The following is a 24,170-nucleotide window of genomic DNA, read 5'->3' as shown; positions in this document are numbered from 1 at the left end:
GACTTTGTATAAAAAAGAACACCGCTTGGGGGTGGCCGAAAGCCCTACTAAGCAGGTATATACAAAAGTATGAAGGCTATTGCTTAATGCATTGTAAGCCACCCTGAGTCTCCGGAGAAGGGCGGCATATAAATCGAACCAATAAATAAATAAATAAATAAATAAATAAATAAATAAATAAATAAATAAATAAATAAATAAATAAATAAATAAATAAATAAATAAATAAATAAATAGGACTTTCTTGTCTTTCTTTGAAGACGTTCCACTTCTCATCCAAAACGTTTCTTCAGCTCTGACTAGGGAACGGAAGGATTTATACTCCTTGCAGACAGCTGGTCATTTACATTCTTTTAGGAGAGTTGTTGAGGCCACCTGGAGGTTCAGTTCAGAACTGAAGAAGCTTCTTAGATGAGAAGCTAAACCTTTTGAAGGAAAAAAAAAACTAAGAAAGTCCAGTTGCCTTTTGAAAAGCACTTTTGGGACTGTCCTTCAAAGCATCTGAGAAGTCACCAGTCCCAACTAAACACTATAGTGTTATGCCTTTCATACCTGGTATCGGGGGTCCTTGGGATGGACTGCAACTGCTGTGTCTCCCAGCATCGTCTCAATACGGGTTGTAGCCACCACCACTTCCTCATCTATCAAAGAAAATGGATAAGGTTCATGGATGAGCAGACACACAACCAAGAGTCAAGACTCCAGATCCTAAACTGTTGGAATCATCAGCCAAGAACTTCATACTCTACCCGAGTCCTCAATCTTGTAAGCGAAGGAGACCAGTACCCCAAACTCAACCTTCTCTTTGTAGCCTGGGACAGGCAAGAGCGTCCGGCCTGTTAATTCCTTTTTATCCACCTGGGAGGAAGGAGACAGGAAGTTGCATCGTCAGACCTGGATCCCTAGGCTAAACGCTGGTACAGGAAATAGGTTACTCTATCCTAATCACCTCTATGTCAGAAATGGCCGAGTTGAGAGTGCAGGACCAGTTGACGAGGCGCTTGCTTCGGTAGATGATCCCTTTCTCGTGCAACTGGATAAAAGCTTCTTGGACAGCGTAGGAGAGTTTCTGTTGGCGAGACAAGAACACGGTTCCATCAGAAGGACATAAACATCCCATGGTTTTCCTGTGGTCCAGATTGCAAAAAAATGGTTGCTTTTGCATTATGTTGAAAAATAGACTATAGAGTAACAGAGTTGGAAGGGACCTTGGAGGTCTTCTAGTCCAACCCCCTGCTTAGGCAGGAAACCCTACACCACTTCAGACAAATGGTTGTCCAATCTCTTCTTAAAAACTTCCAGTGTTGGAGCATTCACAACTTCTGGAGGCAAGTTGTTCCACCGATTAATTGTTCTAACTGTCAGGAAATTTTTCCTTAGTTCTAAGTTGCTTCTTTCTTTGATTAGTTTCCACCCATTGCTTCTTGTCCTGCCTTCAGCTGCTTTTGAGAATAGCTTGACTCCCTCTTCTTTGTGGCAACCCCTGAGATATTGGAAGACTGCTATCATGTCTCCCCTAGTCCTTCTCTTCATTAAACTAGACCTACCCAGTTCCTGCAACCATTCTTCATATGTTTTAGCCTCCAGTCCCCTAATCATCTTTGTTGCTCTTAATGGCTACCATACCTGGGCTTCCCTTCCATTCTAGGATGACAATTATTTTTCTCCATTCTGTGAGTTGGGGGGTGGCAATGCACCATAAATGGGTCGTATAGAACAATGGTCCCCAACCTTTTGGGCACCAGGGACTGGAGAAAGGTTTTTCCGTGGACCGGAAGGGGCCTGGTTTTGCATGCTGACTGTATCCTGCGGATGGGGCTTTGTTTGTGTGGCCCGGTTTATGGCATGTCACTGTACTTTCAGACTTGCAAAGATTGTGAGCTTGTCAAGACAAGTAAGCATTGACTGTGAAGTGGTATCTAAGTCTAAGCGCTTATTGCTATTGCTACTCTGCTGTCAGTGTTCATGACTGGGACAGACATGGCATCAGGTCAGCCATTGGGGACTGGCTGGAGTAGGACATGGTAACAAGGTCAGCCAATGTATAAGCATAGCAACTAAGCCAGCCAATGAGAGCTGTTTGGGAGCTGAAACAGTTTGGAGCCTGGGTGTGGCTTAGGTTAACTGATATGTATAAATATAAGTTGTGTGCTCCTATCATTGTCCTTCCTTTTGCTAACTGTGCTTCTGTGATTATGCTTCTGATTCTAAGAATTGCTCTTGGTATTGTATATATGTCTCATGTGTTATTATGTATACAAAGAAGTTTCTTATTTAATGAATCCTGCTGCATCAGTTATCTGTGTGTGCTTTCTGGATGTGATTTCTGCAACAAACTCTGACATCCACACATCCCTTTCCCTCTGATCAAAAACTTACAGGATCCATAGTGAAACAAGCTCTGTCCCAGTCCATGGAGGAACCCAGTTTCTTCAGCTGATGGTAGATCCGATCCCCTTTTCTGCGGAGAAGAAAGAAGGAAGCGTACTGACGGCGAAGTATCACCGGAAAGGCACAAGGCTGATTATTATAACTTTTTCCAATGGTCTACAAAATCTAGAGAAAATAAGTAATTGTATGCCAGAATGCATTATATCCGAGAAATGAGGTGATATGGTTAATGAGATAGATAGAATTTATTGGAGAAAGCAATTACATTTGGAAGAGTTAGCGCAGGGGTCTGCAACCTTAAACACTCAAAGAGCCATTTGGACCTGTTTCCCACAGAAAAGAAAACACCGGGAGCCACAAAACCCTTCCCGTGCCTGACTATTTCTTGAGCGGCCACAAAAGCAGCATATGTAGCTGAATTAAACATTCTGTTTTCTTCTGAAACTTTTCTTTTCATGGATTTATCCATGGTTGGCCTACCGGGGGTTGAAAAGCTCAATAAATCACGTGCTGGCAAGTGTCGCACATTGGCGGCTCTGAGTGGTATTTTGAGTGATGGGGAACCGCAGCAGAGGGGTGAAAGAGCCAAATGTGGCTCCAGAGCCGCAGGTTGCTGACCTCTGAGTTAGTGGTAAAAAAAGAAACCAGGCCACCAAAGAACACAGTGACCGACATCAGCTAGAACATAGAAAAACTCAAAGAAATAGTGCAAGATTGGAAGGGGTGGAAAATCCTGGCCCACAGAATCACCAAGGGTTGGACATGATTAAATGGATAACATCATCATCAATATCATAATTTCATTTCACTTCACTTCACTTTATTTTATTTATTTAACTTTATTTTTATCTGTCGGTCTGTACTTCATCCATCTATTCATCTATCTGTCTGTCCATCCATCCATCCATCTAATCTATCTTATATTGCACCCATCCCACCAAAAATGCTTGGAAAAAAGAGACACAAGAAAAAGACTCACTCGTTTTTCCATCTCCAGACTTCCTTGATGAACGGCTCGCGGCCGAGGTCATGCCGTGTTTTCCCTTGCTCCTTCCAAAGCTTTTTCTCCACCACCACCTGGGTGGCAATGCCCGCGTGATCGCAGCCAGGGTTCCACAAAGTGGTCTCTCCCCTCATTCTGTGCCTGCAAGATAAGCATAGGAGAAGGAAGCTCGATAGAACAAGTGTCTTGGACACTGCACTTTTATCAGTCATCTGACGGAATCAAACCACACATGTGACCAAATAATTCCAGACAAAAGTAAGAGAATTTAGAAGTGGGTTCCCAGACCGATAAAAGATTCAGGACAGCATTATGTACAGGTATTTCCTCAACTTATGATCTCAACTGGGACCAATATTGTAGTTATAATATTGGGGAGCCTTGGTGGAGCAGCGGACTAAAGCGCTATTAAGTAGCACTTAGCTGCCAGCTGCTTGCAATTACTGCGAGTTCAAATCTCACCAGGCTCAAGGTTGACTCAGCCTTCCATCCTTCCGAGGTAGGTAAAATGAGGACCCCGGATTGTGGGGGCAATAAGCTGACTTTGTATAAAAAAAAGAACACTGCTTGGGGGGGCCGAAAGCCCTACTAAGCAGGTATATACAAAAGTAGGAAGGCTATTGCTTAACGCATTGTAAGCTGCCCTGAGTCTCCGGAGAAGGGTGGCATATAAATCGAACGAACGAACGAACAAACAAACAAACAAACAAACAAACAAACAAACAAATAAATAAATAAATGTCGTGAGGGTCATAAACTGAGGTGTTGGTGTGGTGATTTCACGACTGATTTTACCGCAGTCATTAAGCGAATCACATAGTTGTAAGTCTAACTACATTCTCCTAAATGGGTGTTTTTTTGCAGACTGGCTAAAACATTGGAAGCTGGCAAAGAACGTCGCAAATCACAATTAAGTGACCGTAGGATGCTGCAACTAGTCATAAATGAGAGCCAGTTGCCAAGCGCCTGAAAAGTGGTGATGTGGGGAATAATACAACGTTTTATGATGGCTGGAAATGCTGTACAGCAGCGGCCTCCAACCTTTTTTGGATACCAGGGACTGGTTCTGTGGAGAGAGGTTTTTCCACAGACCGGAAGGGACATGGTTTTCCCATACTGCCTGCATCCCACAGATGGGGCTTTGCTTGTTTGTGCGGCCCGGTGCCAATCCACGGCCCGGGGACCCCTGCTGTACAAGCTGTAAAGTACCCTTTCCGAGGCCATTGCAACTCCGAACGGTCGTTAAAATGACTGGTTGTTAGTTGAGGGCTACCTATAAACAGCTTGCTTCAAACATCTCAATTTTTAGGGCAAAGATCCTTTTCCTCACCAGATCATAAGTAACTTGTTAGAATCAAAAATTCTTCATCACAATGTACAAGAACAGGAGTTTCCGACCTTGGCAAGTTTAAAGACTTGTGGACTTCAACTCCCAGAATCCTGCAACCAGCATGCGCTAGCGGAGGAATTCTGGGCGTTGAAGTCCACAAGTTTTAAAGTTGCCAAGTTTGGAGACCCCTGTACAAGAAAACAGAAAACAGTACAGCTACTGCACTCCTTTTTTTAAAAAATCAAGTTTTATTAGTTCCCCCCCCTTAACACACCCACATATTTTATGAAACAGAGTATTGACCATGCTATATCATATCAAACTTGTCATATCCAAATATATTTTACTTAGTTGCAATTTCTGCCAAAGTGTTCTTTTTCCATATTTTTTAATCAAATCTCAAACCAAATCTTGGTTTTTAATCAAATCAAGAGCCTTGGTAGTACAGTGGTCTAAAGCACCCTGTTATTAAGAACAGCTGCCTGCAATTACTGCAGGCTCGAATCTTGCCAAGGCTCAAGGTTGACTCAGCCTTCCATCCTTTCTAAGGTAGGTAAATTGAGGACCCAGTTGTGGGGGCAATAAGCTGACTTTGTATAAAATATACAAAAGAATGAAGGCTATTGCTTAGCGCATTGTAAGCCGCCCTGAGTCTCCGGAGAAGGGCAGCATATAAATCAAATTTAAAAAAAAAATCTTAATATTTCTATTCTTATTTCTATAAACAGTATCTTCTTTCGCCCTCAAATTCTATTTTCTCCATTTTTAATCAGATATATATTCTCTTTTAATTTTTAATAATTCATTCTTTATCCTCAGCTACTGTACTTCTTGTAACCCCTTCTGTTCATTCTTATTAATTTCACCAAAGAGAACTCTACAAGATTTGTGCTTGGAAAAGACATATTTGGACTGGGAAGCTCCCAAAAATCTAGCAGAAGATGGAGAAGGCCTAAGATAAAGGCCCCAGAGAGCGGGACCTGCCCAGAAAGGAAGAGAGATCTCACCATCTTGTCAGAGAGTCCTGGATGGAGTTGGTGAGGGCATGGCCGAGATGGAGCGATCCGGTAACATTGGGTGGAGGAATACACATCATAAAGATGCCTTTGGGGTTTGGCTCAGAGACGCTGCGGCGCTGGGAAACAAGAGAAAAGATTGTTTAGTGGGTGAGATTTGCAGTGAGGAGGGTCTTGCAAGTAAAGAAGTTTATCTGCCAAGGGGGAAGTTACCTCATGGGATCAGGGGTAGAAACGCAGAAGAAAAAAAAACTGATAGCAGAAAAAAGACCTTGTGGTCCTATCGACTGTCCTGTTGGCAAAAGAAACTCCTGGGACATTATTTTACCAAGAGTATAACTTTACTGTTAGAGCCACACAGGCACAGTAGAAACGAAGCCAGTTCCGAAATTTCCCCGCAAAAACTTAACTGCATAATTAAAATTCCCCTTTCACCTCCCTCTTGGGCCAGCCACTGTCCATTGTTCACCAAATCCAGTGCAATCTCTTTTGTTTTGGGAAACGGCCTGTTCAGCTCAGAAGGCTCTCATCGTTCGTCCTTGAGGTGCTGTGATTCTCCCAGGCCACAGACGGAGCACATGAATTCCTCAATTCCCTCCCAGCCACCCATACCTTCCCATCATAACCCCACCCTCCTCCCTGTTGTCTGGCTGCGAGCAAAGGTGCACAGCGAGTCGGCCATGACAGGTCCATCGAGTCTGCCCTTTGAGGGTTTTCAAAATTTATTTATTTATTTTTAATGTTTGTCAGATGATAGGAACATGTTTATCCCGAAGCATGTTTACACTGGCACATTCACAACAGGCAGAATCACAAGAGATACTGTATGTGAGTCTGCTGAAAAGACGCAAGATTTTACTATCTGATGGGATAAGGAAGATCTTCGAGGCCAGGGTTTACCAAACTGTGAAGAGAACCTCCCTTAGGAAAGTGAGACAAAGTCCAGGGGAGGTGTGAAGTACTTTTAGTTTTTTTTTATCTATCTATCTATCTATCTATCTATCTATCTATCTATCTATCTATCTATCTATCATCTGTCTGTCTGTCTGTCTGTCTATCTATCTATCATCTGTCTGTCTGTCTGTCTATATCATCTATCTATCTACTGTCTGTCTGTCTGTCTGTCTGTCTGTCTGTCTGTCTGTCTGTCTGTCTGTCTGTCTGTCTGTCTATCTTGCCGCCTATTCGCCCATGGAGACTCAAGGCAGTTTACAGAATATAAAACCACATTTAAAACAATAAAAACTAACAAAAAAAATCAAATGAATTAATATAGTACAATATAACAAAATCACCCCCACCTTCCACCTCTGGTGACAGCAGATCACACAAGCCATTTAATGGGCTCCATCCCACTCTGGGTTCCCCAGGTCCTCTGGCAGAGCCAGGTCTTCAGCACCTTCCAGAAGAGTGTTAGAGTGGGGGCCGTTCTAATCTCTGGGGGGGATGATGTTCCAGAGAGAAGGAGCCACCACGGAGAAGGCCCTTCTTCTGGGTCCCACCAGGTGTATCTCCCTCAGGGATGATAATAACTCTGTCTGACCCAGACCCAGAATAACGTGGCGATTCTTCCAGGCGGAGTCCTTTATTGTTTTCCCACCTGTAGACAAAAACTTGCCCAACTAAAGACTCTACTACCTGACTACGTGTACTGAATAACGTTAGGTTGCAGGAGATGTAAGAACTGCTAAGTAGTGGAACAGAGTCTTAGTACAGCAGTGCTGGAATCCTCCACAAACACTGGGAGTGCATACATGAAGGCTGGATGACCACCTGTTAGGAATAGTTTAGGAGGTTCCCATAATGATCAGCACTTTGGATTAGATGGCCCCGAAAGTACCCTCCAACTCATATATTCTGTGATGCTCAGAAACAAATAGGTATTTTTTAAGATCCCCTTAAGTTGCAATCCAGAAGAGTTATTACTCAAGCCTATAGAAAATTTGGTCAACTAAAGTTCAACTCTAATTTGGCATCAGGTAAAAGATTCAAGAGGGGGTTGGGTTTAGATCTTTTGTGGGAACGTAAGGACTCTAGGCTAATGACTTGTTTAACTCCGCCCCCAGCTCCGCCTGCTCTTCTACAATTCCACTTGAGGTTCAACATAAGAACACTGCCTACATGCAAAGCAATATGTTCCAGCTGGTGCTCAGGTTATTGTTGTGATTCGCCAGCAGCCTGCGGAGCTGGCAGCGGAGTTGGACAGCGATGAGGCTGAGGAAGAATATGGGCCAGTCCTGGAGGCTAGGGAAGGCCCTCTGCATCGGAGGCAGAGATGGGGCCAGAGCCATCTGGGAGTGATGTGTGGACTCCGGAGCCTCCAGAGGCTGACAGCAGAGAGGCAGAGGAACAGGAGGAGCCTGTTCCTAGTGCATGTATGAGAAGAGCTGCCAGAAGGCAAGAGCAGCTAAAGCAAAGAGGACAACTCGGGAGTAGAGCCAAGAGATGATTGGCCCCTCCCATAAGGCTTAAAAGACCAGCAACGGCTCTTGGCCTCTTTGTCGGAAAACAACATTGATAGTCTTGCTGCACTTATCTCTTGTCGGCGTCTTCTGCTTTTGAACTTTTGCCAAGAGAAGCCTTTGGCAGTTTGCCTAATTATACCAAGGTTGGTGATTAGACTGAAGAATTTGTGTTACAAAGAGTTTGTTTTAATTTAGTTTGCACTACGCTGAGAATGAATTAATTCTCAGCTGTTCTAATAAAGTCTGTTTGTTTTGGAACTGTTTGCGTCAATTACTACCTACGTGGGCCTGGGTCACAACAGTTATATTATATCAGGCTGGTGCCCTAATGAGACTTAGCTCATATCTGTAATAAATGTCCAAGCCATCTGGGCAAAGTAATTCATGAAGAGATCTCAGATTACCGCAATTCCTTGCCCATACTTACGCCATACTCTGGTTTAAAGAAACCCTGGCTCTCCCACCATGAGTACCAAGCTGCTTCGACATACTGTGGGCTGTAAGAGTCAGGCATTGGACCCGTCACATCTAGGAAGCAAAAAAGGTTCTGAGTTCAAGACAGGTAGAGTGTGTACTCCCACCGTTCACTGTGAGCCACTATGAAGTATAATCCAAAACATATGGAGGACGTCGAGGTCAGTAGGAGAGAAAGGGAAAGGATCTCATGCAGAAGATAGCAATGGTCTTTGCCTCAGGCCTTGAGAATGGCTGTCATCTGCTACAAGCCTCGCCACCCTTTTGGTCCAATAACCATGGTTGTACAGCATTCTGAATCTGAAATGTTTGAAACCAGCTACAGAGAGTCCTCGACTTACAACCATTCATTTAGTGACCATTTGAAGTTACAATGGCACTGAAAACTCTCCAATCCCTTATCTGCAACAACCTACTGTATTTTTCGGAGTATAAGACGCACCTTTCCCCCCCCAAAAAAGAGGGTGAAAATCTGAGTTCGTCTTATACTCCGAATGTCGCCCCGCCCAGCCTCGCAAACAGAGATTTCAGAGGCCGAAAGAAGCCTCTAAAACAGTGGTTCTCAACCTGTGGGTCAGGACCCCTTTGGGGGTCGAACGACCCTTTCACAGGGGTCGCCTAAGACCATCGGAAAACACATATTTTCAATGGTTTTAGGAATAATTTCATGGTTGGGGGTCACCACAACATGAGGAACTGTATTAAAGGGTCGCAGCATTAGGAAGGTTGAGAACCACTGCTCTAAAAGAAGCTTCAGAAAAAAAGCCTCAGAAACGAAGCTTCAGGAAAAAAAGCCTCTGAAAGGCTTTTATCTAAAATAATATGGCAAGCAACAAAAGAAGAATCAGTAAAGGTTCTAACCAAACTACACTAACAAATCTAGAGAATGACACAATAACCAACGGATCGGAAGAGGTTAATCTTTATACCAATATCAAAGAAAGGAGATTGAATAGAGTACAGATAGTCCTGCAGAATAAAAGCCTCTGAAAGACGCTTCAGAAAAAAAGCCTCCAAACAGAGCTTCAGAAAAAAAAGTCTTTTTTTCTGAAGCTCTGTTTCGGAGGCTTTCAGAGGCAGAAAAAACGGAATTCTAGAAGTTTCAGAGACTGAAAAAAAAGCAAGGCACAGAGCTCACAACCAAGGAACCTGTTGCTAAAATTCACCTCTGGGAACAGCTGATTGGGGGTATTCCGGGAGGCCGATCCGCCCGCCAATCAGCTTTTTTCTTATTTTCCTCCCCAAAAACTTAAGGTGCGTCTTATACTCCAAAAAATATGGTACCTTTTTTCTCTCCTGGTTTGGTGGGGATATCATAGGTGATGACCTCAAGATCCTTCTTTTCTTTCTTCTCAGCTTTTGGCTTCTTCTAACAAAGAAACAGGCTGTTACATCAGGGTAAAGCACAACAACCCGACAACTAAACGACACAGAGACAAAAGAAAATTGGGTTCAGCAAAAAAAAGAAAGAAAGAAAAAAACCCCCCAAAAGATGGAAAAGAACATCAGGTAAGGTCATGGTCAACTGGTCCAGAATGCGGCTGCGTGGGTAATTACGGGAGCCGCTTGGCGCTCCCACATAACACCGCTCCTGCGTGAGCTGCACTGGCTCCCAGTGGTCTTCCGGGTGCGCTTCAAGGTGTTGGTTATCACCTTTAAAGCGCTCCATGGCATAGGGCCTAGCTATCTTCGAGACCGCCTGCTGCTACCAATGACCTCCCACCGACCTGTGCGCTCCCACAGAGAGGGCCTCCTCGGGGTGCCATCAGCCAAACAATGTAGGTTGGCGACCCCCAGGGGGAGGGCCTTCTCTATGGGGGCACCTACCCTCTGGAATCAGCTGCCCCCAGAGATAAGGAGAATCCAAGACTTCGGTGCCTTCCGCCGTGCCCTTAAAACTTTCTTTTTTCAGCAAGCCGGGCTGGCTTAACTTATTTTTTAACATTTTTAAAAATTTTAATTGGTTTGTTATCTTAAATTGGGGCCAAATTAATATATATCCTTTTAATTGTTTTTAATGTTTGTACTGTATGTTTTTATCTGGCTGTGCACCGCCCTGAGTCCCTCGGGAGAAGGTGCGGTATATAAATTTGAGATAAAATAAAATAAATAAAAAATAAATGGTTGTCTCAAAGGTGTTTTTTCAAGAGGCAACTGGACTTTCTGTTTTTTTTTTCTTTGAAGATGTTTCACTTCTCACCCAAGAAGCTTCTTCAGCTCTGACTGGATGGTGGGGAATGGATATCTATCAGATAATTATTCGAACAGAATTTGATCCATGAAAATGAGAATTTCTTGCAAAATAAATACACAGGTAGAGAGAATGGCAGGCAACATGGAAAGATTAAAAAAATATTCTGGTGTGGTTTTTTTTTCCTTCCAAGCACGTTATCTTAAGAAAAGCATTTATCTGATACAATATGCACTTCCTTTTCTTAAAAATCATTTGGGGGAAAATATTCTTCAAATTCTCCATATTATTATTAAGCTGCAGTATTTCTCCAGGGCTGTGAAATACAATCTGCGATTTCTAAAATCCTGCTAAAATGACTGAAACGGGTAAGTATTAAGTACAGGTAGTCCTTGACTTATGACCACAATTGACCGCAGAATTTCTGTTGAGTAAGTGAGACTTGCCCCATTTTACTAGCTTTCTTGCCACTGTTGTTAAGTGAATCACTGCAGTTGTTAATTTAGTAACACGGTTACTAACTAACCTGTGGTCATAAATTGAGGACTACCTGTATTGTCCCAATCCTTGGGAGGGAAAAACAATTCCTTTGTATCTGCTGAAGGAAGTTAAAAAAAAAAAGCACTTCATCTAATTTCCTTCCCATATACACAGCCCTGCTGTCTGGGGAATTCTGGGAACTGAAGTCCACACAACTTCAAGCTGCCAAGGTGGAGAAATGCTAATTTAACAAGTGGAACAAAATCTCTCCCCAGCATGGCTGCTTTGCTGGGAAGGCAATGTATTTCAAGCTCAAAAGTTGAATGCTACCTTCACTCACACACACACACACACAGGTAAAGTGTTTGAGTCTGACTCTTTTGTGGATGCAGGCAGGGGCGGGTTGCTGGAGGTTCGCAGGGGTTCAGGAGAACCTCTAGCTAAGATTCTGTGCAGTTTGGAGAACCCCCAAATCCCACTCCTGGCTGGCCACGCCCACCCCTCCCCTCCTTGCAGTCCCCACGTGGCCCGATTTGGATGCAGGTAAGTGCAGGGCGCGTGCGGAGGCTTGGGGAGGGCATAAAACAGGCCTACCAGAAGTTCGGGAAGGCCGGAAATGGGCCCCAGACAGCCTCTGGAGCCTGGGGAGGGCAAAAACGTTCCCCCACCATGGTGCAGGAGGCTGACTAGGCCACGCCCACCATGGCCACGCCCATCCACCAACCGGGCAGAGAACCCCTTGCTAAAATTTTTGAAGCCCACCCCTGGATGCAGGCCTATTTAATTCTATTCTCCTTCTATCTACAATGCCTACCTCTCCCTGTTGCTGCAGATTCTTCTCCTTCTTCTGAAGAAACTTCTCCATTTTTTCTTTCTTTTTGGCCTCTTTCTTCAGCTGTGACGCACTTTTGGGAGGGGGTTCTTCTATCTCCTTCTTCTCCAGCAACTCAGCTTCAGAGGAAACTGGTTGGTTTGCAGGGCAGGAGGAGGAAAAATACAAATGAATGAACTTAAGAGTTGCCCGCTATTCAAACTGCAGGTGACATGGCAAAAGTCCGCTGTAACCTATAAACCTGGACTGTCTTCAGCAAAGTGTTATCGTATAAGGTTTTCTGCTTGGGCAGGGGTTTGGATTAGAAGGTCCCTTCTAACTCTGCCATAAAGTTATTCCTCACACTGTATGAAGACTCTGTTTTAGGCTGGTGTGCCAGTCAAAACCACACAGATAAATCAGAGTGCAGAGAAGAGCAACAAAGATGATTAGGGGACTGGAGGCTAAAATATATGAGGAACGGTTGCAGGAACTGGGTATGTCTACTGTAATGAAAAGAAGGACTAGGGGAGACATGATAATAGTATTCCAATATCTCAGGGGCTGCCACAAAGAAGAGGGAGTCAAGCTATTCTCCAAAGCACCTGAGGGCAGGACAAGAAGCAATGGGTGGAAACTAATCAAGGAGAGAAGCAACTTAGAACGAAAGAGAAATTTCCTGACAGTTAGAACAATTAATCAGTGGAACAACTTGCCTCCAGAAGTTGTGAATGCTCCAACACTGGAAGTTTTTAAGATGTTGGATAACCATTTGTCTAAAGTGGTGTAGGGTTTCCTGCCTAAGCAGGGGGTTGGACTAAAAGACCTCCAAGGTCCCTTCCAACTCTGTTATTCTATTTTATTTTATTCAATGGGAGCTGGGTCCATGGATCTTCCATGCTTGGGTGCAATGATTTACAAAATACAGGTCATTCTCATTTAGCGTCCACAATTAGGACTGGCAACTCAGCCATTAGATGAAACGGTTGCTAAATGAAACTGCTTCACTTAAGCTGGAGCCTGACTGTGATTCTGCCAACTAACGAGGATTTAAAAAGAGGCCATCCACCAGCAAGGCTTACTTTTAAAGTCCATTTCTAGAACACCTCCTCCTGAGGCCTCTTCAAACAACCTCACTGGGCCCAAAACAGCCTGGAACTCTGGTTGGTTGATACATGTCAGGAACCATCGAGTAAGGTTGATAAAATAAACGCGAAGGGTTTGGTTGAGGACCTAGAAGAGAAGGAAGTTAATTATTTGTGCTATTTTATTTATTCCATTGATTAGCTGCTGTAATTATCCAAGGGACTCTATGTAATATACAGGTAGCCCTCGACTTAAGACAAGTTGCTTAACGACTATTCAAAAACTGAAGGGAATATGGATTCTACAAATTTGGAATTAACAGAATCTATGAGTGATGAAGTGGATTTTCTCAAGAAGATTGATGGCGACTGGGGTATGGATTTAGTAGATTTAACGGCAAATCAATTTGGACTGGACTTTTTTGGGAAAACGAATCGACAAAAGTGGTTTATAATTTTGGGGAATAAGACAAAATTGCTGGGAAAGTTTTCAACCAAAGTCTTAAGGAGAAGTTTTATTATTAAGAATCAAACGAGGGTATTTGATCCTGGACAGATCAGAGAAAATAATTGTGGTGATTTATGGTAGATAAAAATCATTTATAGACTTTCTAAGAAGTACAATAATAGATTAACAGAAAGCTTTAAAGTTTAACTTTGCTGTTAGTTCGCCTGTTAAATATTTTGCCTTTATATATAGTAGATAGACGACAGGTCAAATTGGTTACAGACAGAAGTAGACGCTTATAAATTTGGGTTTGCTTTGCAAACGGGGAAATTAATATTGTTCCAATATTTGCAATAGTGGTGAATATTTGTAGCTTGAGTGTAGGATGAGGATGAAGGTTTGTTCGCTGAGCTTGCGGGTTGGTTTCCGAATGTTTCGTTACCAGGCTAAGTAAAAGAAACCAACCCACAAGCTCAGAGAACGAATCTTCACCCTCCTTGTTCCAATATATTTATCAATATCCAACTAAGAGTGATAATATATGTAATATATTATGTAGGAAACATGGTGGCGCAGTGGTATTGCAGACAAACTCTGCTCACTGCCAGGAGTTCGATCCTGACCAGCTCAAAGTTGACTCAGCCTTCTGAGGTTGGTAAAATGAGGGCCCGGATTGTTGAAGGCAATATGCAACCTCTGTAAACCCCTTATTTATTTATTTATTTATTTATTTATTCGCATTTCTATACCGCCCTTCTCCTTTCGGACTCAGGGCGGTGAACAGCCGGATAAAAAACATCTATAACAAACATCACAATTAAAATAAGATTAAGATAATTTATAAAATTGGCTCATAATTTAAAATTTGTCAATTAAAATAAATATTAAAATTTTAAAAATTTTAAAACTAACCCTAAAATCAGGACAGACCAGCTAGTTGAAAAAAATGAGTTTTTAGGGCCCGACGAAAAATCCGGAGGTCGGAAATCACTCGTATCTCTGGGGGTAGATTGTTCCATAGGGTAGGTGCCACCACAGAGAAGGCTCTCCTCCTGGGGGTCGTCAGCCGGCATTGTCTGGCCGACGGCACCCTGAGGAGACCCTCTCTGTGGGAGCGAACCGGCCGGTGGGAGGCTATTGGTGGCAGAAGGCGGTCCCGTAAGTACCCTGGCAGGGGTCAGCAACCCGCGGCTCTGGAGCCACATGTGGCTCTTTCATCCCTCTGCTGCGGCTCTCTGTTGTTGGTCGGCTCCACAATTGATAGAGCTTTCGGTTAGGACAGGTAGAGGAAAAAGGATGCCACGCTAGGAGGAGACTATGATGGGGGAACCAGACTTCTGTCGGCTCCGATTAGAACTTTTGTGACTCTTTGAGTGTTTAAGGTTGCCGACTCCTGCCTTAGAGAGTGCTGTAAAGCATTATGAAGTGGTATATACAAGTGTAAGTGGTATTGTTATATGTATATATGGTTTTGTCCTTTGTCTTTTTCAATACACATTTTTTTCTTTTCTAATGTTTTGCCTTCAAAGCATTCAGCCTTCACCCTGCAGTGACTAGACAAAGGATAAAATGATGAATTGTTTTGTCTATCTTTGTTTTGTTTTTGTAAAACTTCTTTTTCCTTTATTTTGAGTTTGCATTTTACCTTAACTTCCCAAATAAAATAAAAATGTATTCAAAAAAGAAGGAAGAATGACAGGATTGAGAAGAAGTCGTCTAAGAAAACCACGGCTGAATAAATTAGGTGAGAACCTGAAAAAGAGAAACATAAGAAAGAAAGAAAGAAAGAAAGAAAGAAAGAAAGAAAGAAAGAAAGAAAGAAAGAAAGAAAGAAAGAAAGAAAGAAAGAAAGAAAGAAAGAAGCAATGTATAAAGTGAGCTGGAATCAAGAGCTGATTGCCAAGGACAGAAAGATATGGCGTTGGCATAAACTAAATTTTGTTAAAAGGTGGAAAGTGAAAAAGTTGCCCACTATTGTGTAAATGACCTTACTACAGATGTTGATTTTTCTTCCCTTCGTGGAAAAAAAGAGGTCAATTTACATAAGGGTACAAAATGTTCCGCCAAATTATGAAAAGAAAAAAAAAAGAGAAAAGAACAATGACGCAGGAAAACTCACATATTTATAAGGCAACAAAAGACAACAAGCAGCGGTCACATCGGCCAGAGTTATGGCTTCCCCCACCAGGTATGTTCGAACTTTCAGGTGGTTGTCCAGCACCCCAAGGAGATGCTGCAGTTCGGCTACAGCACGATCCAGCCCCTGAGTAGGAGAAGAGAGTAAGGTGTGATCTGAAAGCAATTCCTAAGAGATTCTCCAGAAGGATTAAAAATACATTTTTCTCCCTATTACATATATATATATATATATAAGAGCAGTGATGGCGCATTGGTTAGAATGCTGTCAACTTGCAAAGCTTTCAAGTTGCCATGAGCAGGAGGGAGAGAGAACTGATAGAGCTGACTGATTTCCCTAACTGAAGTGCATTCCATACATTCTTCCTGACCACAATCAGAAGGAGGGTATTGGATTTCACAGCCAGCCAAAGTGGTTAATTGGAGAATGTGATTTATGACATGGCCAGAGAGGAGGGGAGAGACAGGGTCATAGGGGAACGTAAATCTACATGGGATTAGTTCTAACTGCATCCGAATATTGCCGAAATGGTGCTCCTAATAAATGACTGTATTTCTTTTGAAGTTCGGCTCATGGCTCATGAATTAATTAGGGCATCTTTCGGAAACTTCACAAATGCAATATTAAAAGCTAATTTTGCCGACTGTCAAAAGTTCGATCCCGATTGGCTCAAAGTTAACTCAACCTTCCATCCTTCCAAGGTCGGTAAAATGAAAACCCAGATGGTTGGGGGGCAATATGCTGTCTCTGTAAACCGCTTAGAGAGGGCTGTAAAGCATTGTGAAGCGGTATATAAGTCTAAGGGCTACTGTTAATTGCTATTACTGCCTCCAAGAAACAAGAAAACATTTTCGGTTCCTTCATTCCTCCTCCCATGCATACAACTTTGTTTTAAGGTATAATGTAGTACAGGTTGTCCTCAAGGTAGGCCTGGGTTGATTCTATACTGATTTTGTAGCTTTTTATATTCTTAAATCTTAAATTTGAATTGGTATTCCCACGTTTAACTTTATTTATTGGATACTCTGTTTTAATTTGTCTTTTAACTTTTGTATTTTCTGTTTCTTATTGTTGTAAGCCGCCTTGAGTCCTTTGGGAGAAGGGCGGCATATAAATCCAATAAATAAATAAATAAATAAATAAATAAATAAATAAATAAATAAATAAATAAATAAATTTACAACCACAATGGAGCTAAAATTTCTATTGCTAAGCAAGACAGTTGTTAAGTGAGTTTTGCCCCGTTTTACAACCTTTCTTGCCAGTTATTAAGTGAATCACTACAGTTGTTAATTTAGTATACTGTTAAGTAAATCTGACTTCCCCATTGACTTTGCTTGAGTCAGGTCGCAAAAGAGTCACATGACCCAACCACCCCCAGGACGCAGAAATTATCATAAGTAAGAGGCAGCTGCCAAGCATCTTTTATTCTTCATAAATCTTGCTAAAGAGAATTTCGGGAGAACCCTGCTTATTTTCTTCAGATACTAGACAAATGCCAAAGAGCCTAACAATATTTTTGGCGATTTGAATCTCAATTCCTCTTTTTCCTTTGGATCAACGTCTTGGTCCCTTTTCCTCAGTGAACCGAGGTTTTCCTAACTCACAGCAATTTACCCGTGTTTTCCCGAAAAAAAGACCGACTTATATTTTTGGAATCCCGAAATAAGAGCTTGGCCTTATTTTCGGGGAGGTTTTATTACTTTGGGGTGTATGAAGCAAGATGGGGCTCCTCTTGCCGTCTTACCTGATTTCCAGCTCTATGTTTAAATATTTTTGGGGAGGGCTTATTTTCGGGGGGGGGGAGGCTTATTTTAGCGCATGTGCTCAAAAGCCCGATTGGGCTTATTATCAAGAGATGTCTTATTTTCCGGGAAACAGGGTAGCCTAACCTAGTGATTTCTACATGAATCAGGACTAAATCTCACAGCGTTTCCTATCTGCCAGACTATGCAGGCTGAAAATGTAGATGTTCATATTTTATCTCATCACACAGTAGTGGACACCTGGGAAGTAGATACTCCGAAAGTTATAGGCAGCCAAAAATGTATTGTTTTGCAACGGAACGACAAACATAGGGTTCCAACTATTCAGGGTTTTTGAATTGATTAATGTACCTCAATCATGAACCACTATAAATGAATCATAAAATTTATGGATATAAGTATGCTTGTGAATATGTGTATGTTTTTATTTCTTTTTTTTTTTCAGATTTTCCTCCTTATTTTATCATTGTGTACATTCTTCTTCTTTTTCGTATTTAGTTAAAGAAAAGAACATTAGAAACAGGATGGCCATCTTAGGACATTCAAGGGCACCAGGTTGAAGAAAACTGGCTTACTCTATCCAATCTGTTGTAGAGATTATATAGGACAATAGCAATAGCGCTTAGACTTATATACCGCTTCACAGTGCTTTACAGCCCTCTCTTAAGTGGTTTACAGAGTCAGCATATCTCCCCCAACAATCTGGGTCCTCATTTTACCCACCTCGGAAGGATGGAAGGCTGAGTCAACCTTGAGCCTGATGAGATTTGATCTGTCAAATTGCAGGCAGCCGGCAGGCAGGAGAAGTAGCCTGCAGTACTGCACTCTAACCACTGCGCCACTGTGGCTCTTAAACTAACAATCGTTAGTTTATGGCAGCCAAAAATCAGAAAGAGTCTGGGTACTCCTTGACTTACAACCATTTATTTAATGACTGTTCAAAATTAGAACATCCCTTTAAAAAGTGACTTATGACTGTTTTTCACACTTATGACCGCTGCACATCCCCATGGTCACACGAACAAACTGGCATGTATTTAAAATGGCTGCAGTGTCCCAGAAAATTTGGCGACTTTCTGACAAGCAAAGTTTATAGGGAAGTCAGATTCGCTTAACAACCACGTTCCTAACTTAACAACTGCAGTGATCCACTTAACAACTGTAGCAAGAAAGGTCGTAAAACGGAGCAATGTTCTCTTAACAATTGTCTTGTTTGGCAATGGAAATTTTGGGCTCAATTGTGGTCGTAATTCGAGAACTGCTTGTAGCACGTTTCCTTAAAAGGCATAAGCTTTCATGCTACCAGATACTTTCTGATTTGGGCCTATCAACCCCAGCACAGTCACTGCACCTCAACACCCTCACCTGTTTATTCTGCTTGGAAATCTTCAGCGCAGAGAAAGCCACAGAACAAGCGGCGGGAGCTATTTCCATGTCCGCGTAGCTGATCCATTGCCGCACCAAAGCCCTTGTTTCGGGATTGTGCCCTCTCATAACATCTGGAGACAGCAGGTAAGACACAGCTGTAGGACCAGATACATAGACACCCACTCTGGTTTCCAGAGCTGGGAGTTTGGGCAGAGAGAAAAAACGGTGCTTGAATTCGGCATTGGGAGGCAGTTCCACCACCGTAACATCCTGCCGGCCGTAACGGGCTGCAACCAACACACGGGTGTTCTGGAAATTATCCGGATGGGGGCAGATGTAGAGGGTAGGCATGATGATGAGAAGACAGAGAGACCTGGGAATCAAGAACAAGAAGGAAGGTGAAGACAAACGATCTGCTAACACGATGCATCTCTACAACAATGGTTTAGTGATAAACTTTGAAGAGTTGGGAAAGAAATGGCATTTCTAGTTGCCTTGAGACGAGGTGGGTGGCAAAGGAAAGAAGGGAGGGAACGAGGGAGGAAGGAAGGAAGGAAGGAAGGAAGGAAGGAAGGAAGGAAGGAAGGAAGGAAGGAGAGGGCAGGGTGGGTGGGAGGGAGGAAGGAAGGAAGGAGGAGGGAGTGAGGGAAGAAGGAAAGAAGGAAGGAGAGGGCAGGGTGGGTGGGAGGGAGGGAGGGAGGGAGGAAGGAAGGAAGAAGGAAGGAAGGAAGGAGGAGGGAGTGAGGGAAGAAGGAAAGGAAGGAAGGAGAGGGCAGGGTGGGAGGGAGGAAGGAAAGAAGGAAGGAAGGAGAGGGCAGGGTGGGTGGGAGGGAGGGAGGGAGGAAGGGGGAGGGTGGGAGGAAGGAAGGAAAGAAAGAAGGAAAGACGGAAGAAAGGAGAGGGAGGGAGGGAGGGAGGGAGGAAGGGCCTACAGCTATGTTTCTCAACCTTGGTAACTTTAAGAGATGCAGACTTCAATCTCCCAGAATTCCCCAGCCGGCCTCCTAAAGTTGGCAAAGCTAAGAAACACTATTCTGCCCCATTCTTCTTCACCTTACCCTAGGAATGTCAGAAGGAAGACAAAAAAGAAATATTAAGAGTTAGTTAAACTCCAAATAGCTTAAAGTTGCCAGGGTTGGGAAACACCGATCTATAAAGGTCTCTGTATCTCTCTCTCCCTCCCTCCCTCCCTTTCTCTCTCTCTCTCTCTGCTTTAGTTGGCAGGTGCTTCTAATCAAAGGATGAGAAAGTGGAAGGGACAATTTAAGCTCAAAGCTGCTCATTCGTACACGTAACAGGTTCCACCAGTAACACTAAACTACGGTGCAGAACTCGAGCTGAATTAACGAGATTCCTTTGAAGCAAAGAGGCCCAGCTTTCCCTCCAAAAGTCGCCCTGAAATATTTAAAAACTCAGAATGAGAAACTTATTAAATACAAAGGTAAAAACTGCATTATCTGCCCTTCATGACAGGTAGTCCTCCGACTTACGCCCACAAGGAGTACCAGAATTTCTGTCACTAAGCAGGGCAGTCGCTAAGTGGAATCGAGCCTGATTTTAGGACCTTTCTTGCCACGGTTGTTAACCGAATCGCTGCAGCTGTTAAGCAAATCCAGCTTTTCCCATTGACTTTGCTTATCAGAAGCTGGCTGGGAAGGTCGTAAATGGAGATCAGATGACACTGCAACCCTCGTAAATACATGCCAATTGACAAATTTTCATCCTGTGGACTGTAGGAAAGCTGCGATCATCATAAGTGTGAGGACCAATTGTGAAGTCACTTTTCTCAGTATGGTTATAACTTTGAATGGTTTTTAAATGAAGGGTTAAGTCGAGAACTACCTGTGATTCCATTTAAATTATATTTAAATCTAAACTCAGGTAATTAAATGTACCATTTACTTTTATCCAGCTCAATTTTTGAGGTACACCATGCAATTCAGTCCAAAACTTTGGGGGGTGGGGGAAATTGAAGTAAAACAAACAAATCCATCATATATATCATTTTCACCTCTCATAGCACTATCTGATCTGTTACGACAATCTATATTATTTATTAATAGTTTAGCAACAGCCCTGTTGCTTCAAAAAAAAAAAAAAAAAAGAATCTATTTTCTTTCAATTTGCAAGTTTCCTTGCACAAATATCTGAGAATTATTTTGCCCAAGGCAGAAAAGAGAAGAAATGCTTTTTTTTTTTACAAAATAGAAAATCAAACGCCACACTCAAACTAACCTGTTAGCGACAGACGTCTAAACACGGGACTCACTTGCTATATAATGGAGCAACGACAGCGAAAGAATTTCCTAATTTTAGAATGCGCTTGACTCATTTTGACCCTTGATAGTTCTATCAATTCATTTACATAATGCAATCCAGTGCAAACTTTCAAGGTTTCATCAGCTTCATTTTGGATGGGTACAGCTATCAATGACCCAGGTCAGGTCAAATGATTTCTGATTTATTTCCTTCCATACAAAGCCATAGATTCAAAGCCACGTACAATTTATTTGGCTTTAATGAATGTAAAACTCCCTCACAACTTCTGGTCAGTTATTCCTTGTATTCACATTTTTTTTTTATAGAAGATCAAGGTTACATGTCTCATCCAAAGTGTCTGAAGGCAGGACAAGAAGCAATGGAATGTAAACTAACCAAGGACAGAGGCAACCTAGAACTAAGGAGAAATTTCCAGACAGTGAGAACAATTAATCAGTGGAACGACTTGCTTCCAGAAGTTGTGAGTATTCCAGCACTGGAAGTTTTTAAGAAGAGACTGGACAACCACCTGTCTGGAATGTTATAGGGTCTCCTGCTTAAGCGGGGGTTGACTAGAAGACCTCCAAGGTCCCTTCCAACTTTGTTATTCATCCTTTTTTTTTTTCCTTTTTTGAAGCATCAACCCTGTGGGGTAGGATTGGGCTGAGAGAGAAAGATGGCTCATAGGACAGCTAATAAATAGGTCTTGGATTATGCAACGCTTAACAAACATTGCGACTTCTTTTAAAGCACTATAACACAATATCTGCTATTATTCCATCCGATTTACAACAATGACATCTTGAAAGTCTAGTAATCTCCCTTCTATTCATTTATTCATTCATTTATTCATTCATTCAATTTATATATGCCACCTTTCTCTGGGCGGCTTACAATGTATTTTAAAAAAAACCATTATAAAAACATTTAAAAATTAAAACATTTTGTGGAAATGCCTTACTTTCTTTCCTATAAAGGAGCCCAATAGCATATATCAGTGTTTTTTCAGACTTGACAACTTTTAAGATGTGCGGATAGCATGCTGGCTGGGAAATTTCTGGGAGTTGTATCTTAAAATTGCCAAGTCTGAAAAAGTATTGTTGCAAATAAAACTGGTGAACACACAAAGGCATTAAATCCTGGGTGACACACAGCTAGTCTTCTTTAAAGTTTCCTCTAGGTGAGACGGCGCATATAACTTTACTAAAGAAATAAACTCCTCTCCTTGTAAGAACCCCCCTCCCCCAAATCCAGCTGATTTGGATACCCAGAACAGGAGTTCTGTTCTGGGGGAAACCACAGAACGTGTGAAGCAACCTATAAGAATCCTGCAAGTTTTTGGGGTGCAACTAAGGGCATGGAATGGTATCTTCAACAAGCAGCAGATCAAATATTGGCATAGTTTAAATGATTTTAAGAACAGGAGTTCTTTAAATGTTTTTCAATTCTTTAAGAAAAGGAGTTCTGCCCTGGGGGACTTCAGAATTTGTGAACCAATTTATAAGACTCCTGCAAGATTTTGGGGTGCAACTAAGGGCGGGGAATGGGATGCCCCAAATCTAATATGGGGGGGGGGAATCTTCAACAAGCAGCAGATCAAATATTGGCATAGTTTAAATTATTTTAAGAACAGGAGTTCTTTAAATGTCTTTCAATTCTTTAAGAACAGGACTTCTGCCCTGGGGGACTACAGAACTTGTGAACCAATTTATAAGAATCCTGCAAGTTTTTGGGGTGCAACTAAGGGCGAGGAAAGGGATGCCCCAAATCTAAGATTGGGGGGAGGAGGATCTTCAACAAGCAGCAGATCAAATATAAATTCTTTAAGCTGAACCCTAACGAAAAGGAGAAATTCGGAAATGCTCCTCCTGCTCTCCCACCCAATAAGTCATCTAGCTGCACCCCCGTTTGAAGATCGCTGCTTTTTTTAGGGGACAGGAAAATCTACACCCCATAAGCACAAAAGCTTTTTGGAAAAGGAAAAGATTAAGGGGGTTTGGGGGCTGAACCGGGACTCCAGTACCCCGGGAAAAAAGGGGAGGGGAGTCTCCCCGCCCTACCTGCCACTCCAGCCGGCTGCAGCCGCTGCCTCTGCCGAGGCTGCTTGCTTCTTCTCCCCACGTGCTACTTTCACATTCGCGAAGGACCCCTCCGACAGGCGTCCGAGGCAGAGCCTGGTGCGAACTGACCAATCCCCAGGAGTTAACCTAACAGATTTAACAGAATTGGAAGGGATCTTGTAGGTCATCTAGTCCAACCCCAACCCCCACCCCCATTGCCCAAGCAGGAGACCCTGCACCATTTCTGACAGATGGCAGTCCAGTCTCTTCTTGAAAGCCTCCAGTGATGAAGCTCCCACAACTTCTGAAGGCAACTTCTGTTCCATTTGGTTGACTGTTCTCACTGTCAGAAAACTTATTTCCAGATTTGAATCTCTCTCTCCTTGTTCAGTTTCCATCCATTTTATTGTAATTAAGTACATTACGGCCAAGCCAAATAATCAAATGTTCTCTTATTCAGGTAAAGATAATTTTGGAAAAGTCTTGACTTCTCTTAATATCCGCTAACCATTGATTAGAACAAACAAACAAACTGGAGGCTATTGGCAAATAAGATTTAAGAAGTCAAAAGAGGATTGTATTTGCTAAAAACTGGAAAGGAGAAAAGTTACCTAATGATGAAGAAATTATTAAGAAAATGATGGAATGTGCTGAAATGAGTAAATTGACATTTGAAATAAGAGAGCAGGAAGATAGACAATACTATTTGATATGGGATTTATTTTAACCAATGGATAGAGAATAAGAATTGGAAATAATTATGATATAAATGGATGTTGAAATTTTTGGAAATAAGCTAGCATGTTTAGTGATAAATTGAAGAGAGGAGGAGCACAAAAATGCCACCGACTGATACACTGTCTATAATTGAATGGAATGATAATGT

General features: G+C 42.4%; 1 protein-coding gene across 3 annotated transcripts in view; it reads right to left on the bottom strand.

Moving 5' to 3' along the window:
• Positions 1-23,357, bottom strand: part of VARS1 (valyl-tRNA synthetase 1) — a 50,937-nt gene extending 27,580 nt beyond the window's left edge. The window contains exons 1-13 of one of the 3 annotated variants that reach the window (XM_060690850.2): positions 23,285-23,357; positions 18,963-19,338; positions 15,814-15,957; positions 13,244-13,394; positions 12,165-12,313; positions 9,964-10,048; positions 8,633-8,733; positions 5,732-5,859; positions 3,371-3,535; positions 2,380-2,461; positions 950-1,069; positions 750-858; positions 553-641 (exon numbers count right to left, since the gene is read on the bottom strand). In XM_060690850.2, the coding sequence (XP_060546833.2) occupies positions 553-641; positions 750-858; positions 950-1,069; positions 2,380-2,461; positions 3,371-3,535; positions 5,732-5,859; positions 8,633-8,733; positions 9,964-10,048; positions 12,165-12,313; positions 13,244-13,394; positions 15,814-15,957; positions 18,963-19,316 (1,677 nt within the window). In that variant the 5' untranslated portion in view covers positions 19,317-19,338; positions 23,285-23,357. Of the gene's footprint in view, positions 1-552; positions 642-749; positions 859-949; positions 1,070-2,379; positions 2,462-3,370; positions 3,536-5,731; positions 5,860-8,632; positions 8,734-9,963; positions 10,049-12,164; positions 12,314-13,243; positions 13,395-15,813; positions 15,958-18,962; positions 19,339-19,913; positions 20,025-23,284 lie in introns of those variants that run through there. The other 2 variants (XM_060690855.2, XM_087888127.1) reach the window with 2 other exon arrangements.
• Positions 23,358-24,170: the final 813 nt, after the last annotated feature.

Source organism: Pantherophis guttatus, chromosome 2, assembly GCF_059756535.1.
Source record: "Pantherophis guttatus breed Tessera chromosome 2, ASM5975653v1, whole genome shotgun sequence".
Taxonomy (NCBI): domain Eukaryota; kingdom Metazoa; phylum Chordata; class Lepidosauria; order Squamata; family Colubridae; genus Pantherophis; species Pantherophis guttatus.
This window is presented reverse-complemented; position numbering and strand designations above follow the sequence as displayed.